Source organism: Pangasianodon hypophthalmus, chromosome 23 (genome assembly GCF_027358585.1).
Source record: "Pangasianodon hypophthalmus isolate fPanHyp1 chromosome 23, fPanHyp1.pri, whole genome shotgun sequence".
Classification (NCBI taxonomy): Eukaryota; Metazoa; Chordata; class Actinopteri; order Siluriformes; family Pangasiidae; genus Pangasianodon; species Pangasianodon hypophthalmus.
The window spans coordinates 3,805,555-3,823,559 of record NC_069732.1 but is presented as its reverse complement, the minus strand read 5'-3'; the positions used below and the strand labels follow the sequence as shown (position 1 = coordinate 3,823,559).

At 39.3% G+C, this 18,005-nt stretch overlaps 1 protein-coding gene across 1 annotated transcript in view; it reads right to left on the bottom strand.

Annotated features, from left to right (window-relative positions):
- The window catches only part of LOC113546282 (potassium channel subfamily T member 2), a 104,819-nt gene extending 89,444 nt beyond the window's left edge, over positions 1-15,375 (bottom strand). The window contains exon 1 of the mRNA XM_026946051.3: positions 14,890-15,375. Within this exon, the coding sequence (XP_026801852.1) occupies positions 14,890-14,978 (89 nt within the window). The 5' untranslated portion in view covers positions 14,979-15,375. The remainder of the gene's footprint in view (positions 1-14,889) is intronic.
- Between the last annotated feature and the right edge of the window lie 2,630 nt (positions 15,376-18,005).

Here is an 18,005-nt window from a genome sequence, read left to right as displayed (position 1 = left end):
GGGAATAACAAGTGTCTGGGGTCAACGGCGTGCTTTTGTGTTTCCGATTCAAAAGCTTCATCCTCTTATGATGCTTTATTGAAACTTCTGCTTCGTCCTCTGTTTCAGTGTCATGGTTTTACAGTTTTACAATTAGTCACGGTGTATTACCCAATAGTTATCTCACTACAGAATTAAAATCCATTTCCCTTTAATACAGTGTATGTGTTCACTGATACGTAAATTTAATAGTTTATAAAAATCACTAAAAAACACTATGTCCTAAATTTTTTTTATTCCACTTATACAACAGCAATATGCTGACGATTACAATTTGTATTTATTAAAGAATGATACTTCGTACTTTTTATCTGTATATAGTTACATTTAACATAGTGGAATATCCGTAAGACAAGTTAGTTCCTGTTACCAGCCTCTCATTTTGCTCTCTCTTGAAATTAATAAGACACAGTTTCTCATGTTACCAAGAAACTGCAAAACTAAAACTATAAAGTTACAGCTTGATCTCTGACTGTTACAAAGCACTGACACTGGAGACTCCTTCCATAAATGTGGTACAAACATCTCCTTGCAGAAAACATCACCATATTAACAATTATACGTTTTTTCTTTGTTAAATAACAATACGTTTTTTTTTATCTGCTTATTGTTAGTCTTAGATTATGTAGATTGTCCAGCATACAAGTCCCTGTGAATGAGCTGTTACTATAGAAACGATACGGTGTATTAGAACGAGTGCATTAACACGATTTGTGATGTGCAGCTGCACTACTGTCAGAGAATGATTCAAGAATTCAGCAGTGGGTGTGGTATAAATAAAAATACCAAATATTTGCAGAGTGCTGATTGATAATAATAATAATAATAATAATAAAATCGTTAAGCTAAAAAGTGAAGCTAGGAATGGATTGGTCTCTACGCCAAATAATTCCTAAATTATTAACCAATATGTAAGATGTGATCTTTCATAGCGTGGGCACCATCACAGAGTGTGAAGGGTTAAACAACACAATGACCTACAAATTTCTCAGAACAAAAGGCATAAAATAACTGTGGCTACTTTTTTCTTAAAAGAAGATTAGAACATTTCTTATAAGAGTGCACTCATGAAAAGTTTCATGTTACACTGCTAGCATATGTCATATAACAGCTATATTTGGTGTGTATGTCCTAGTCACATCGTGCTTTCATACAAACCCTATAATCCAATCAGCATGATCTCTCGAACTGTCTTAATTGCTGTTATCGACCCGGATTGTATTTCGGCTGCATGACCTTTTGTGCTAATAACATTAGCCTAATACTGTATATTAAGCAGCACAATGGCTAATTAGATGAAATTGGCTGCGTAGGAGGGCTTTACAACCTACCTCTGTTAAACAGAGAAAATGCCAACATGGTCAAATTTCTGTACCACTATTCCCTTTTCGTATTTTATTTGTTTTTTTAACACAGGTATATTCTGCTACACTTTGCAACATAGAATTTTGCAATTTGACAAAAATGTTCACATTTATTCAAAACTATTGTTTAAGTATAAAGCCAGTGTAATATGTAAGAAATAAAACATTTGGTGGTGTGTAGTTATGGAAAAATAATCAACGATGAGTTGGTGTGATGAAGCGGAGTTACTGTTACCAACCTGAAATTGATTATTTTCCTATAACAGCATGTCCTAAGATGTTTTATTCCTCACATCAACTTTTCCAACGATTACAATTTTACAATATGATCAAACGTTGTGGAACATCTACAGAAGTTAGTTTCAAAGCGCTGACACTGGAGACTCATTCTATAAATGTTAACTAAACATCACCTTACAGAAAACTTCACCACATCAACGATTACACGCTTTTTAATCCTTTTAGGTAGAGCATCCGCTGTGAATGAGCTGTTACTATAGAAACGATAACGTATCAGAACGAGCGCATTAATATAAACCTGTGATACGCAGCTGCACTACTGTCAGAGCTGTCAGAAAACTAATCAACACCTTCTGACCAATCAGAATACAGTCTCTCTCTCTCTCTCTCTCTCTCTCTCTCTCTCTCTCATGCTGTGAATTGAGCATGATTTGTGTGGCCTCCACATTTCAATCAATGGAAACAAAATGTCAGTTGGTTATATGGCCTGTTGCCAATCACCACTAAAAGGCCATTTGCGAAAAGGAAAATTGATCAAGAATGACAAGCTTTTGTGTTTCGCCGACATGCAGCGCAGTGGGTTGCTCTGAGACCAGATCTCTGAGCTAAATGAAATTCTGCCTGGGTAGTGCCCTAACACAATTTGGGAACAGGGGAAATCCGGCTGCTGGAGCTGAGAGATGTGTAACACTGCTACACACACTTACACACTCGCTTCAGGCTTTCTTTGCATGACCCAGACACCAACAGCAACTGATAACAACCAGGTAAAACACAGGTTTCTGTGCATAAGAGAAAAAGCTGTGGTCAAATCAAAGACAAATACAGTTTTCCTGACAAAAATAAGATCAGTTCAGTTTAATGGAAAAAAGTGACGTGAATATAAAACAGAATTACACCTGATAACCTTAGCGCTCGGAAAGGGATAGGGCACAGGTTCCTGACCCTGATCCTAGAGAACCCCTGGTCCTGCACATTTTAATGTTTCCCTGCTCTAACACACCTGATTCAACTAATCAGCTCATTAACAGGCCTTCATAAGTTGACATGAAATGTGCAGGTTCTCCAAGACCATGGTTGGGAACTTGTCATCTAGGGAACCAGTGATTTGAGAGAACCCCTTCAACTCTAGAATTGGGCAGAAACCGCTGCTCCTTCTGAACAAGGAAGTATGTTGAGTAGAACCCCAGGGGTGCCAACATTTATGATTTTTATCCCCATGGGAGAAAACTACACTGTTAAGCTTTGCAGCTGAAAGGAAGTACAAAATGAGCATAATAGGCAACTGTTACCTGAGATGTAATGTGCACAGCTTGGTCACGTAATTAAGTTGTGCTTCATTTAAATCCATTTCATCTGCATGCTTCATTTCACATCAGCTCTCATTAAACAACCTGCAATATTATTTTATGGACTTTTATGGACTATTTATTTTATTTTGTTCACTTCCGTGTCAAACTGCGATTACTGGACATCCTCCTTCTGTTCAAAGGTATAAATTATGTACCTTAACTAAGAGAGTGTGTTAAAGTATGTGCAGCTATACACTCTGTAATATTAAAGGGTTTCTTAAGCATTCTTTGGATACTTAAGAGATATCACAGAGATTTGAGTCACATTTGAGGCCATGTTGTTATCCTGAATATATTTTAATCTCTCCCTTACACCACAGTGCCACTGAATTCTCGATTCTGATTGGTCAGAAGGCGTTGATTAAATCACAGGTTGTCATTGCTAAAGTTAAAATTTACACAGGGACTTGTACAGCGCACACTCCAAATAAACAGAGTAAAAAAAAAGTGTAATCATTGATGATATGGTGAAGTTTTGTATAAGAGATGTTTATGGAAGGAGTCTCCAGTGTCAGCGCTTTGTAACAGAGGTAAAGCTGTAACTTGAAGTTTTCTGACATCTTCTGGACTGAGGAGTTTACGCTTTGCGGTTTCTTCATAACATGACAAGCTGCTTTTGTCCGAATAACTTAGTGAGGCTGTTGACGGAATTATATCTACTATAATGTAAGTGATAAAAGGATACATGATAATGGCTGGGTAACATTAACTCCACTTCATCACACCACACTATCGTTGATTTCTTGTGAAATATGTCATTTTATTCCTTACTAATTTCCCACAGTGAAACTGCAGACCACCCGGATACAGAGGTGCATGATGGGTGGAAAAAAAAAACCAACAACTCCCTTGAACACTGGCATTCATCAAGCGTTTAACAACAGGAGCGGCTGTCTCAGCTGTACACTCATTCAGTGTTCCTTCAACACCTCGACACAGGCATTGTGCAATCGACAATAAAAACTCCTTTCTGAGCACTTGCTTTCTTTCCATCTCTCATACAGCCCACTCACTCGCCATTTAGCCTCGCCGTTAGCATCCTAATCCTCACCCTCGGCCCACGTAGCCTCACTCACTCGGGCAATGTTACTGTAATAAGCTCGTTACCGGCTGCTCTTATTAATTAAAAGCAGCGGTCAGAGAGCCCTTTTTAATTTTCTGGGCCTCTACCAGAGCGGAGTGACTGCTATCTCACGAACACGCCACGGGGTTGAAGGTTTATCAGAAATGGAGCTAATTATAAGCATACCCTAATTAAACTGGATGAAAGCTGTGTTTATAGGAGGTTTGCTTAAAAATATTTACATCCCCCAGAAATGTGACTGGAGTGCATTCGCATTCAGGGGATGTTTAATATTCAGCTGTGATCATTTTGCATTTCGGAGCATTAATTGCAAAAAGAATAATATTAATAATAAATAATGGCGTATAACATCTGCTGCTTTTCAAATGCAGCTGACGCTGGAGTTATATCTCTAAGATGAATGAGTGCAGTGCTTCTGCTTTTTTTGCAATAATAAGAAAGCCAACAGAGACGGGGACATCCTCTGCGTGCGTCTACTCCAGTGACAGCACGGTGCAATTCAAGAGACGATCACGGAGGCTTTCTATTGGCAGGCCAAGATTCTGCCAACTGTGACAAAATGGAGAGGAGACAGAGAGAGGGAGTACAAAATGGAAACCAGGAGGATGATTGAGTAGCCAGAGACGCAGTTAGCGACAGTCAATAAAACATTTCGGTCTATAAGACCAAAGGCTCTCATTCGTATGATAATCCTGAGCTGTGCTCAAACACCCCGCTGAGAGCGACGTGTCATCCATGAGGCTGCAATCCCACCAGCAATTTAAACACACAGACCTTGGGATGGATGTTTCTGCAACAGGTGGCTCAGAGTGATGGACTTTGTGTGTGTGTGTGTGTATGAGAGAGAAAGAGAGAGAGAGAGAGAGAGAGAGAGAGAGAGAGAGTGTGTGTGAGAGGTGAGAGCTTGCAGTCAGACAGGAGCCTGGTGTTCCACCGAGACCGGGAGACGTCGATCAATATTCTCAAGCGCCTGACGAGCTTGTGATTCTCCAGCGATAGTGAATGGAGGTGAAAAATCCTAGTTAGTCCTAAAGCTGAGTCCCCTGTCACTTATAGACTTTCTTTTTTAATTCAGAACGAGATTTAGCACCATGGCTCTTTTCACAGCCTGGAAAAGATTAGCGTAAAACCAGGAGACGACACTGAAGGGAGCTTTTTAGTTATCTGATGTTACAAGGGTCTGATTCATGGATTATACAGAGATGTGAAAATGGGCTGAAGTTCCAAGTTTTTTTAAACTAATCGGATTTGTATGTGTACAGACTTGGTAAAATTCGACTGTCTAGAGTCAAAAGTACGGTTACTTTAACAAGTCACGCAAAAAGAGGTCATCCTTGTAACGTCCTTCAAGACAAAGTGATGTAAGCAGTGACGTTGTCATGACCTCATACAGATGTGATCATGTAACACGCAATTGAGAGCAAAAATCAAAGAATCGCTTGTGAATGAACCAGGAAGACATTCACTGAATTAAAAAACACAAGATAACGTGTAACGTAATAGAAATAGAAACATGATAACAATGATTCCTGTACGAGCTGCTATTGAAAACTAGCAAAGTTTCTATCTACATAACACCAAAAATTGAAGAAAGAGAATCTCTCACAATCCCTCTGCAACTTTCAATTTTTCACAAAGTGTTCAGCAAATCTAGTTAGCCCGAAACATCAGTCGCCATTAATGACTTTAGCGTTGTCCATCCCTGCGTGTGGTTGGTGGTTTGCGAGGACTCAGGTGTGCTCCAGCATCTGCTGCACAAACCCAGGCCAGCTAATGGACCAGCTGGCAAACTGCTCAACAGAGAGAGGACGCGTTTGAGATGAAAGCTGCTTCGCAGGCCGCCGTCCAAACAGTAGCTTTGAGTCTTGTATTGCACTCACACTGATGTGCAGGTCTGCGTTCCTATCTTTAGTTGCCATGGTTTTATTGGTAGTGCCTGGCTTGTGCGATGTCCAAACAAGCTAGCTACAGAACGTATAAAACACCCTCTTTACAAATCAGAGGTCTTTCCACTTCCCACTTTCTACTAATGTCAGAATGTAAACAATGTTTTGTTCATCATGGCTTAAAGTGTCTGATGTACCAAAATAAACTGTTGAAAAGCTAAGGAGCTGTGAGTATGAATGCTAGAAATGTAGCTTGTGAGATATACGTATGATTTGTAGGAAAATGTGTTCGCAAAATTCTGTTAAATTACTAAGTCAATTATTCCAAATCATTTCAGACAAAAAGAAGTGATTGTCCTTTACTGTCAAGCTTACGATTGGGAAACATCATAATATATAATGTACGTATGTGTATATGTACATGTATTTAGCCCTTTGTGAGGAGCCAAAAAGGACCAAATATCCTCACAATGATCAAAAAGTGTCAAAGGTCTTCACAATCAACAGGTCCTCATGATGATAGGATAATGTCAGATGTCCTCACAATGATAAGAACGTTTCAAATGTCCGCAAAATGATAGGATAATGTCAGGTGTCTTCACAATGACAGGATAGTGTTAAATGTCCTCACAATGGTAGGATAATATCAAATGTCCTAACATTGATTAGATAATGTCAGCTTTCCTCCCCATGGTAGGACAATGTCAAATGTTCTCACAATAACAGGATAATGTCAAATGTTCTCACAATAATAGGATAATGTCAAATGTTCTCACAATAATAGGATAATGTCAAATGTCTTCACAACGATAGGATAATGTCCAGTGTCCTTACAATGATAAGAATGTTTCAAATGTCCTCAAAATAATAGGATTATGTCAGATGTCTTCACAATGACAGGACGGTCTCAAATGTCCTCTCATTGGTTAGATAATGTCAAATTTCCTCCCCATGATAGGATAGTGTCAAATGTTCTCACAATGATAGCACAGTGTCAAATATCTTCACAATGACAGGATAGTGTCAAATGTCCTCATAATGATAGCACAGTGTCAAATATCTTCACAATGACAGGATAGTGTCAAATATCTTCATAATGACAGAATAGTGTCAAATGTCCTCATAATGACAGAATAGTGTCAAATGTCCTCATAATGACAGGATAGTGTCAAATGTCCTCATAATGACAGAATAGTGTCAAATGTCCTCATAATGACAGAATAGTGTCAAATGTCCTCATAATGACAGAATAGTGTAAAATGTCCTCATAATGACAGGATAGTGTCAAATGTCCTCATAATGACAGGATAGTGTCAAATGTCCTCATAATGACAGAATAGTGTCAAATGTCCTCATAATGACAGGATAACGTCAAATGTCCTCATAATGACAGGATAACGTCAAATGTTTTCACAATGATAGGATACTGTCAAATATCCTCACAATCGCCAGGTCCTCACAATGATAGGACAGTGTCAAATGTCCTCACAATCACCCAGTCCAAACAAAGAGTCATTTTATAGCTTTTACTATAATTATAAGAACCAAAATGTTTCTTTTCGTTTGCTGATTAAGGTTAGGGTTAGATCTACACACAGCATTAAACAGCTACAGCTGTCATTATGTCAATGGAAGGTCCTCGCAAAGATAGAAAAACCAACGTGTGTGTGAGATGTGGAGCGGAGACATTTCTGACACTGATGAAGGGTTTTTGGAGATCAGGGATTAAAATGAGTCGAGCTGCAGCTTGTGAGCCACTTCAGCTCTGGGATGAGGGTCAGGCTCCAGAGATGGTGAAGGAACAGAAGAGGAATGCTGAATGTGAGCTCGCATCCCTGCATGTGCAAATGCGTAGGTGCGTGTGTGTGTCTGTGTGTGTGTGTGTGTGTGTGTGTGTGTGTGGGCATGTAGCAGTGGAGTGTGTGTGCGTGGGATGAAGGAAACGAGCATTCACTAGAGATTAACATGGCTGAGAAGCGGGCAACGTGTGGGATGAGTTTCTCCGGACTCTGGTCCCCGAATGGACCTGTCCATCACGATTAGCAAGACGGTAACCATCCAGCTTCTTCCTGTCCCTCTCTCTTTCTCTCTCTCCTTTATTTTTTTTTTTTTTTTTTTTTTTTTTTACAAGGTACACAAGTACGGATCAAACATCAGACAGAGCGAGAGAGGAGCAAATGCAGAGAGAAAAAGGCACTGAGACAGAACGTGGGTTTGTTTTTGTGAGTTTTGTCTAGATGGGAGGTGGAACCTTCGTAAACAGAGCTGCTCGATTTTCTCAGAGCATTTTATGAGATTCTCCCCTCAGGGATGATTACACGGCACTCGTTCCTCAGATGGCATTATGCATGGCATCTGTGCCTCACTCGGCTCCATCCTCCAGGGCCAATATGCCAGAGAGGTGTAAGTTCACAACCCAGGACTGAGAGAAACCCATTACTCCTAGAGGGATGCTGTACCATGCCTGACCCTGTGCTCTGACTCACTTCTAGCAATAACTAGGATATGCAAATACAGCATTTTGTCATACCAGGGGTGGAAGAAATGCATTATATCACAATACTTGATGACATTTGGCATTTGGACTATTCAACAATATGTAGCATGTTATTTAGCTTAGCCCCAGCAGAGTGGCAGCATATCTGCAAAAAGCTGAAAGAGAAGGAGGAATTAAATAAAGAAAGGAATGAAGGAAGAAAGACAAAGGAAATAAAGAAAGGGAGGGGGAGAGAAAGTGGAATAAAGAGAGGAAAGCAAAAAAAAAAAAAAAAAAGACAAAGCCTAAGATTGTGCACCCGCACTGTGGGTGTGAGTTTAAAGCAGAGCTGCTGATTGGTTGGGAGGTGTGTTCAAAGAGTAAACAAATCGCTGTTTCACATTTTTGTAGTTCATCTTGAGACCAAGTTCTACTGAATGCACCTTTAACGTCCAAATTCGGTGATGTTATAAGGCAGAAATGTGTGTCACTGTGTGTCGCTAGTACTAATACACAGTATGCATCACAATTTTTGTATGCTAACAAAGTAACGGCAAAACACTAGCACTACATTACCATTCCTGTGAAATAAAAGTTTAAATTCCTGAGAAATAAAACATTTGGTGCAAAAACAGACACCATCCAAGAACCTTCTTGTCAGTCAGTTAGTCAGGAACAGCAGAACCGCTCATTGTTATAAAAGCACTAACAATACCCATAATATTCTCAGAAAAGCATACTGTGGCATAATTTAGCATAATATGGATATCATTGTCATATCACCAAGGTTTATGTTGCAACCTGCTGTGTAAATTCTTTCTTTAAATTGATTTCATCACAACTCTGCCAGCATTAGAGGCTGATTCACAGAGGCAAGAACCAGAAGGCCAGACATCTTGGCATCGTGCCCTCACTGTCTCTCTCACACACACACACACACACACACACACACACACACAGAGCCAAGACATTAAACGCAACACTTAAAACGTTTGAAAAGGTCAGCAGGAGGCATCTGTGCAGGAATGAGGTGAACGGCTTTATCTGATAGAAACAGAGATCGCTGATAGATAAGACGAGTAATAATATCACACCACAGTAGATAAAGAAGCTCAGATGTGAGATTTCACAGCACAGAGATGTTTCAGAGTGAGGCCAGATCTTTACCAAGACAGCGTCAGCACAATAGTCCAGCAGTGCGATCATCAGTTCCTTATTCGAGGAAGTGGTTCTTTGTCTTTGGGTCACTTCTGGCCATTCGTACACTTCCAGTCACTATTCACAGCCAACGTAAGTTCAAACGTAGGTCAGGGTGCAAAATCGATCCTAAACCACTTGTTGAGAGCAGTTTAAAATCAACACACTTAAAGTCAGTCAGAAGTAGTAAAGAACTTTCTGATACAGATCTTTTCATCCTTCACAGCCAGGAAATACTGCATCCATGACCCAGGTTTTATACTTGATTAATTTTCTGTAACAGCAGTTATACAAGTGCAAGTCAGAGGATTATTTACAGTGATGAATGCAGTACAGGTTGTTGCTTATTGTTCTCTGTGTAACTGTTGATCCTGCTGCTTTCAGGTCATCCTGCAACTCTTTTCCAGTGACTGCCAACTTCTCTCTTACCTTCCTTATCTTTAGTCTGATATCGAACCAGTTGTACTATTGGGCCCAGTTTCCCAAAATCATCGCACAACAAAGTTGATCTTTAAATGGCAGAGCAAGCATCACTTGACCTCTCTCTCTCTCTCTCGCCCAGTTAAGATGATCTTACCCTTGCGCTGCTTTTGGGAAACTCAGCCAGGAATGCTGAAAATTTTTGCTATGACTCTGTAGCATTTTCCATTCAAGTGTTGTTTAATAATGTTGTCCGTGAGAACTCTAGGAAGCTCGTTCACCTTCACCATGATTTCTAATTGTGTGAAATCTTCCCAACCAAAAGCACCATCATTTATAATGACACCATGTGCAATTCGCATGAGAGTATTTATTTTTTCAGCATTTATATGCAGAAACTGATTTATTTTTATGTAACTTTTACATGTATATTTTTAATATTGTGCCTGAATACCTCTGTTTCTCTATTAATTTCATTTCAACATATCTTAACCTATATTGCAACTATAATTCACCTGGCAGACAGCAGTGGGCTTTAAAAAAAAATAACAAACGGCTCCTTTAATCATAAAGTATTGACCTTGCTGTTTGCTTTTAGACCACAGATGCGCTGGTCGTGTGTCAGGCCATCTAAAAAAAGAGCTTTCACTACCAGTTGTCTGATTTACACAACCAACTCAGGAAACTTCTTCACCTAGCAACAGTAGGGGACAGTGAGAGCACACACACTCACTGTCCATCGGTCCCCCATCCTGACTGAACAGCTGCACAAGAGAAATGTATTTGAGGTAAAATGGACATCAATGCGACAGAATCAGCGCAACTGAGGGAGTGTGAGTGGATTAAAGTGTGAAGTGTGGCTTTAGGGATCACAGCACAACGCTTCAAACAGCTACAAATTCCAAAAACAATAGTGAAAGATCACGTAGTTTAACGAAAAACAAAGGATAACATTATAGCTAACAATAAATCTGACATCCTGTGCAGCAAATCTCACTTATCCCAGTAAAGTCCCAGGATTCCTCCAGACTTAGAGTCACAGCCCTTTTGCTATGGATATTTTTTTAATATAAATAATCATTAATTATTTTATACTGCCATGTGCTCGTTCTAATACGTTATCGTTTCAATAGTAACAACGTACACGCAGACTTGTATGATGGGCGTTCCACAAAATATAGCTAAATTCGATTTTTTAAAAATGTAAATAATCTTTGATATCATGAAGTTTTCTGAAGGAGACATGTATGTAAGGAGTCTCCAGTGTCAGCATTTTTTAAGAGTCAGAGGTAAAGCTGTAACTTGAAGTTTGTGTCTTATTAACATGAAGAGAGAGAAAAAGAGTGGTTAATGAGTGAACGAAGGTTTATAGCTGCTATAGTGAAAGTGATAACAGGAGCTTGTAACACAACATTAAATGTAACTACAAATGGATAAAAAGAATGACGTGTCATTCTTTAATAAAAAACATTTTAATCGTTAAAAATTTGTTGTTATATGAGAAGAATAAAACACATTGGGCTGTGCTGTTATAGGAAAACAATCAACTTCGGTGTGGCATGACATAGTGTGTTTTATTCCTTAATAAACAGTGCTACTAAATAATTTAAAGTATTCGCTAAAAAAATCATAGTAGTTGCTATATAATAAACTTTAAGACGGACAACTTAATAAGCTTAGACGCTAAAGGGTTAACACAAGTACACTCTTAGAAAACCCTTTAAGGTTCCATACAGAACCCTCAACTAACATGCGTTCTTATCAGAGAGGGTTCCAAGAAGAACTACGTAAACTAAGAAAGTAAGAACCCCGTAACTATCCAAAGAACCCTTATGGAACCCTTAAAATGCTTTCTCATACTTCTTCATATAACATTTAAGACAAGTCCAAGAATGCCTTAGGGTTCTAGATTTACAGTAATCTTTGTCAAAGTGTATACAGTAAAATCCACGCACTCATACATGGAAAAAGGGTTTCTCTGATTCTTAGGTATCTAAAGGGGTCCTACTTGGAACCCTCACTTGGAACCTCTTCCTAAAAGAGGTTAGATCTAGAGCCCTAAAGTGTTTTAGCTTTTTCTTCTGGAAATTCATTTGTCTAAGAATAAACAGGTGATTTTTGTTTCAGTCTAAATTCAAGAAAAGTTCATTCGTTTATCTTTCAGTAAGCGCTCCTGGTCAGGGTCACAGTGGTGGCAGGTTAGCGCTGCTAGCGGCGCGGGACTACAGCACTTATCAGCCACTGCACACCACATGTTCACGTCACGCACCAATTCACATGATCACAAACACCTGAACCATGTTTATGCACAATGAGCGCTAGTATTTAAGTCACGTTTGTATAGCACTCTGTTTAACGTCTGTAGTAAGTAGTGTTGTTGTCGGGACAGTTAAGAGCCGCCAGTCCACCTACTGCCATGTTTTTGGGAGGTGGGAGAAAACCGGAGAACCCAGAGGAAACCCAGGGAGAAAATGGGGAAACTCCAAATAGACAGTAACCCGAGGTCAGGAGCTGCCTGCTGAACCAACGTGCAACCCAGAAAAGTACAAATGTACAAAATTGTGTCTCACTAAACAAGCACACACACGTTTTTCTTTATCTCCTGCAGGAAACTGACTGCTGCGTAGCCCATCAGTAATCCTAGTTATCTTGTAGGCCAGCCTAATTTATTATTCCATTAACAGAAAGATGCAGTGTTGTGGAAAGGATAATAATAATAATAATAATAATAATAATAATAATAACACCACACTGCTTTCTTCGTATCAGTGATCTAATGTGAGGTTGATGTCTTGGTGCTGAATGGAAATTACTCTGAATTTAGGAGATGTACATGACGTACAGATTTCATCTTCCTTAACTCATCTTCCACACACACACACACAAAGTTCTCCAGGAACCTGTTGCTGCAAATGAATGCTGCATAGCCCATCAGCTCGGCCTGATTTATTACACCATTATCACCACTAAGAGAGAAAAACACTTCTGGGGGGAAAATTATATCTCTTCCTGTTCATGTTCCTGTGGCTTCAGCTAAGTGATCAATTAAGCATCTGGGTTTTGGTGTGTACAAGAACCAAAAGGAATCTGTTTAAAGTTGGGGACAGTTCATGATGTACAGGTTACCGTTTGTGTGTGTGTGAGATTATATAATACACAATATAATATTAGACATATTAAATATCATAAAAAATAATTAAAATATAGTCGGCCCAATAGGTTTGTAATATTTTTTGTGGCTCTAAACCTCTAAAATGATGTTAAAGTCTTGGCAGTTTTTTTTTTTTTATAATTTCTTTGAAAAAACATATTAAATTTACAGCCTTGAAGTATATCTTGGCTTGTCCCTCTGGGAAACACTTTAAAGGTGCCACACAGAACCCTACTTCTAAGCAGAAGCCCATTATGAAGAACATGTTGGATAGGTAACGGGTTTTTTACATTTTTTCTTCCCGAAATATATAGGGAAACACTCTCTTGTAATGTTTCTTTGGGTAACACTAAAATATTCCACCAGAGACAAACCAAAAATGTTTTAGGGTTCTAGATCTAACCAGAAACCAAGTTTCTCAAAGGTTCTTTGAGTACTTACAATTAATAATCTTCCTTATGAGGTACTACTTGGAACCCTCTGTGATACGGAAACACTTTATCGTAAGAGTTCTCCCAGAAGGACAAGTCAAAGAACCCTTAAGAAATGTACAACTGACATGCTTTTGTGTCTTCTATGAGAACCTGGAGGTTATGATGTTAAGGGCTTGGTCGATCTTAATAAATCTGTCCAAAAAAAAAAAAAAAACAGGTTGAATTTAGAGGCTTAAAGTGTTTTTCAGCTTGTTACGCTGAGAAACCCTTAAAGGTTCCATACAGAACCCTACAACAGAGTGGTTTCCTATCAGTGAAGGTTCCAAGAAGAACCCTAGTAGGAAAGTAATAACGCCTTAATGAACCCTTAAAACCGTCTGTTAAATTCTTTCTTTAAAAAAGTATTTTTTTAAACACTTAAACGTAGAGCTGTAAAGTGTTTTTCGGCTCATCTCTTTGGGAAACCCTTAAAGGTTCCATACAGAACCCTACATTAAACTGCTCTCTTATAAGAGAGGGTGCCAAGTAGAACACCATAGGAAGTCAAGAACTTCTTAACTAGCCAGAGAACCCTTAAGGAACCTTTAAAACCTTCTCTTGCATAAAATTTCAGAATTCCACTAGAGAGGTAAAAGACCAAGGAATAGTTTAGGGTTCTCGATGAAACATTCGTAAGATCCATGCATTCGTGCACAAAAAAGGGTTCCTCTAGGGTTGTTTGGGAATTTAAAGGTCTTAGTCTTAAAGTGTTTTTCAGCTTGTCCCCCCGGAAAACCCTTAAAGGTTCCATACAGAACCCTACAACAGACTGGTTTCCTATAAGAGAAAATTCCAAGAAGAATCCTATTAAGAAAGTAGTAACCCTTTAACATTTAAGGATTCCACCAGGGGACAAACACTTTAGGGTTCTAGATTTAAGTTTTATGAGTGGATACAGTAAAATCCATGCATTCGAGCACAAAAAAGGGGTCCTCAAGGGTTCTTTGGGTATCTACAGTTCCTGGCTATCTAAAGAGGGTCTACCTAGAACCCCTAACTGGAACCTCTTCCTAAAACAGGGTAAATCTAGAGCCCTAAAGTGTGGCTTGTTTTTTTTTTTTTTTTTTTTTTTTTTGCTCTCAGTGACAGTAGTACGTTGTTTTTAACAGCACTGTCGAGATGATGGTATGGGTTTGGTAGATCTTCTGCCCCACTTCTACCCCCGAGGACCCTGTTACCTCGTGGTGGAGGTGGTAAAGTTTCTTACCTGTCGTCAGTCTGCCAGTCTCCGAGCAACAGGTCTCTGAATCGGTAGCGCGGCGGCAGCGGCAGCACCTCCTTCTCCAGCTCCACCATGGCGCACCGCCGAGCCGAGCCGAGCCGAGCCGAGCCTCACACACTCACACACACACACTCACACACGCACACACACCAAGATGACCGAGCTGCAAAAGCACAACCCAGCTCACTTCAGCCTTTCACTTTTTTTTGTTTTAACGCTGCAGTCCCGAGTCCATGTCTCTGTTGCGCACCGTTCAATTTCCCCTAAACCCGGGTTGCCAGATTGCGTCTCAAAAAAAAAAATCGTTGTAAACCACCCCAAAGTGTATCCAAGTGTGTCAGAGCTACACAAGCGTATATGCCTGCCTTTGCAGAAAGGGAATCCCCCAATCTGGCAACACCGAGTGCGTGAGACGCGCGATGGCTCTCCGCTGGAACATCACTACTTAAACCGGTTACCACCCTGAAGCATAAAAACTCTCTCTCTCTCTCTCTCTCTCTCTGGTGTCACTCTGAACAGAAATTCAGTCTTCAGCAGGGAAGTAGGGGAAGGATGCTTATCAAAGTAGTGCGCCTCCACAGGTTACCATAGTTACCGCGCGTACTATTTAGACACTCTTTAGTACAGGAGTGTGAACCAAAATGAAATGTGAGGATCATAAATCATAGTATTTTCACACTCCAAGCTGTTTACACGCAGTTTCCAACCTCCAGAGATGGAGAGAGAGAGAGAGAGAGTGTGTGTGTGTGTATAAATACGCATGTCTAAATAATTACGCAGTTACGCAGAGGTATTATGACATGTGATGGAGGAGATCCTAAGTGTATATGTATACACATAAATGCATAAATATAGACACAAATCATCTACTCAGAGCTTTTATAGGAACTTGTTTTTACCTGTCAGGCAAAGCAACAGGTTTCAGAACAAAATAATAAAAGAGAAAACGGTACCATGGAACCAAATCAGGATCCTCCACTTACAGTGCACTCATATCAGAGAAGGTTCCATTAATTAAGACCATTAATCAGTTAAGAACACCTTAACCATCCCGAGAACCCGTAAAGAACCCATTTTCCTCTTTAAAAAAGCATAAGGAAACCCTCTCTTGTAGGGTATATTCATGTAAATGAAGGATTCCACCACAGAGACAAGCCAAACGACGTGTTAGGGTTCTAGATTAAACCTCTGTAAGAGTGTACACAGTAAAATCCACGTACTCATACACTGAAAAACTGATTCCTTAAAGGTTCTTTCGGTAGTCACAGTTCTGCTTGGAATCCTCACTGATAGATTTCTCCTAAAGGAGGTTAACTCTAGAGCTGTAAAATGTTTTTTTGGTTCATCTCTTTGGGGAAACCCTTAAAGGTTCCATACAGAACCCTACATTAAAGTGCTCTCTTATCAGAGAGGGTTCCAGGGAGAACCAATAGGAACAATATCCAATAGGAACTCCTTAACTAGCCGGAGAATCCTTAAGGAACCTTTAAACCCCTCTCTTGTATAATATTTAAGCATTCCACTAGAGATAAACCAAAGGATATTTTAGGGTTCTAGATTAAACCTTTGTTTGTAAGGGTGCACATAGTAAACTCCATGCACTCATACACAGAAAAAGGGTTATTTGGGTATTTACAGGTCTCAGCTACATAAAGCAGTTCTAATTAGAACCCTTACATGGATCCTCTTCCTAAAACAGGTTAAATCTAGAGCCCTGAAATGTTTTGTTTTTGTCCCTAAAGGATCCACACACCACCCTACACTAGATTTTTTTTTCTTATCAGAGAGGTTTCCAAGTAAAACTCGCCAGAGAACCCTTAAGGAACCCGTAAAACCCCTGTAGGCTTTCTTCATATAGCATTAAATGATTTTCCCAGAGAGACAAACCAAATAACACTTCTAGATTGAACCTATGCAAGAGCGTGCAAAGCGAAACCCATGATTTCTATGAAAAAAAGTGTTCTTTAATGGATCTCTGGGTAGTTAATGGTTCCTTGCTTCCTATACTGGTTCCACTCTCTGTAAGTGTTCACCCAACAGGACAAGTTGAACACTAAAGGGTTGCAGATTTGAGTTTTTCTTAAGATCCTAAGATCCTCATACGAGTCCAGCTGTGAACAACTGAACACCGTGAAAGGGTTTCTTAAAGGAGGGTTAAAGGTTCTTGCTTTTCACACTTGAAATCAGCTCTAGACCTTTTATCTACTTACTTGTAAGTGAATTAATGAGGGAATGACACACATCGGGAGATGGAACGGCTGAGCTGCTGATTGTCCGAGTACTTCTGGTGCCTTAAAAAAGGTGGAACACACATAAAACAGTGCTGTATTTCCTTCATTGTTCACCCAGTTTGGATGGAAATATGATCAGTTTAAAGCTGAAAGTGTGCATTTCGAGCTCATATTCATTACTCAGTTTCAATTCCAATATACTGTGGTAGACGGCTAAATATAAGAACTTTCTAAAGTCCACATACGTATGGGTCTGACTGTACATACAGTATACTGTATAAATCGCACCCAAAGCCTGTTTAAATTATAATGAATGATTAATATGAATAAATATATAAACTATATACACATAGATTATACATCAGTATAACCTATATCCATAACCATAAAGCACATCATATTTATTTCTTTACTTGTCAGACTTGTCAAAGAAACAGGTTTCAGTAAAAGAAAAATGTTACATCGACAATGGCGAACTTTTTGGAGCCATTTTATTGGCGTTTCAAAGATTCGTAATTTCCGAAATGGGTTCTACTTGTGAAATCTTAAAGGATTCCCCAGGAAGACAAACTGAAGAACCCTTAAACAGTGCCCTTTAAGGTTGCTAAATGGATTCTTCTTTTTCCTAGATTGTGCTTTCTCTCAATGTGTATTATATATATATATATATATATTTTTTGGCCCAAAGGCTGTTTATTTTACAGTGAATTATTAACATGAATACTACATGTCATCACCCACTTCTTTCTCTCATTCACTCTCTTTCACCCTCATACAGGTGTTGCATTAATGTAGATATTAAAATTTAAAAAGCAAAACTGTCATTCATAGCAGACTACTTTACAATTCTAAAATGAAAACTATTTTTTA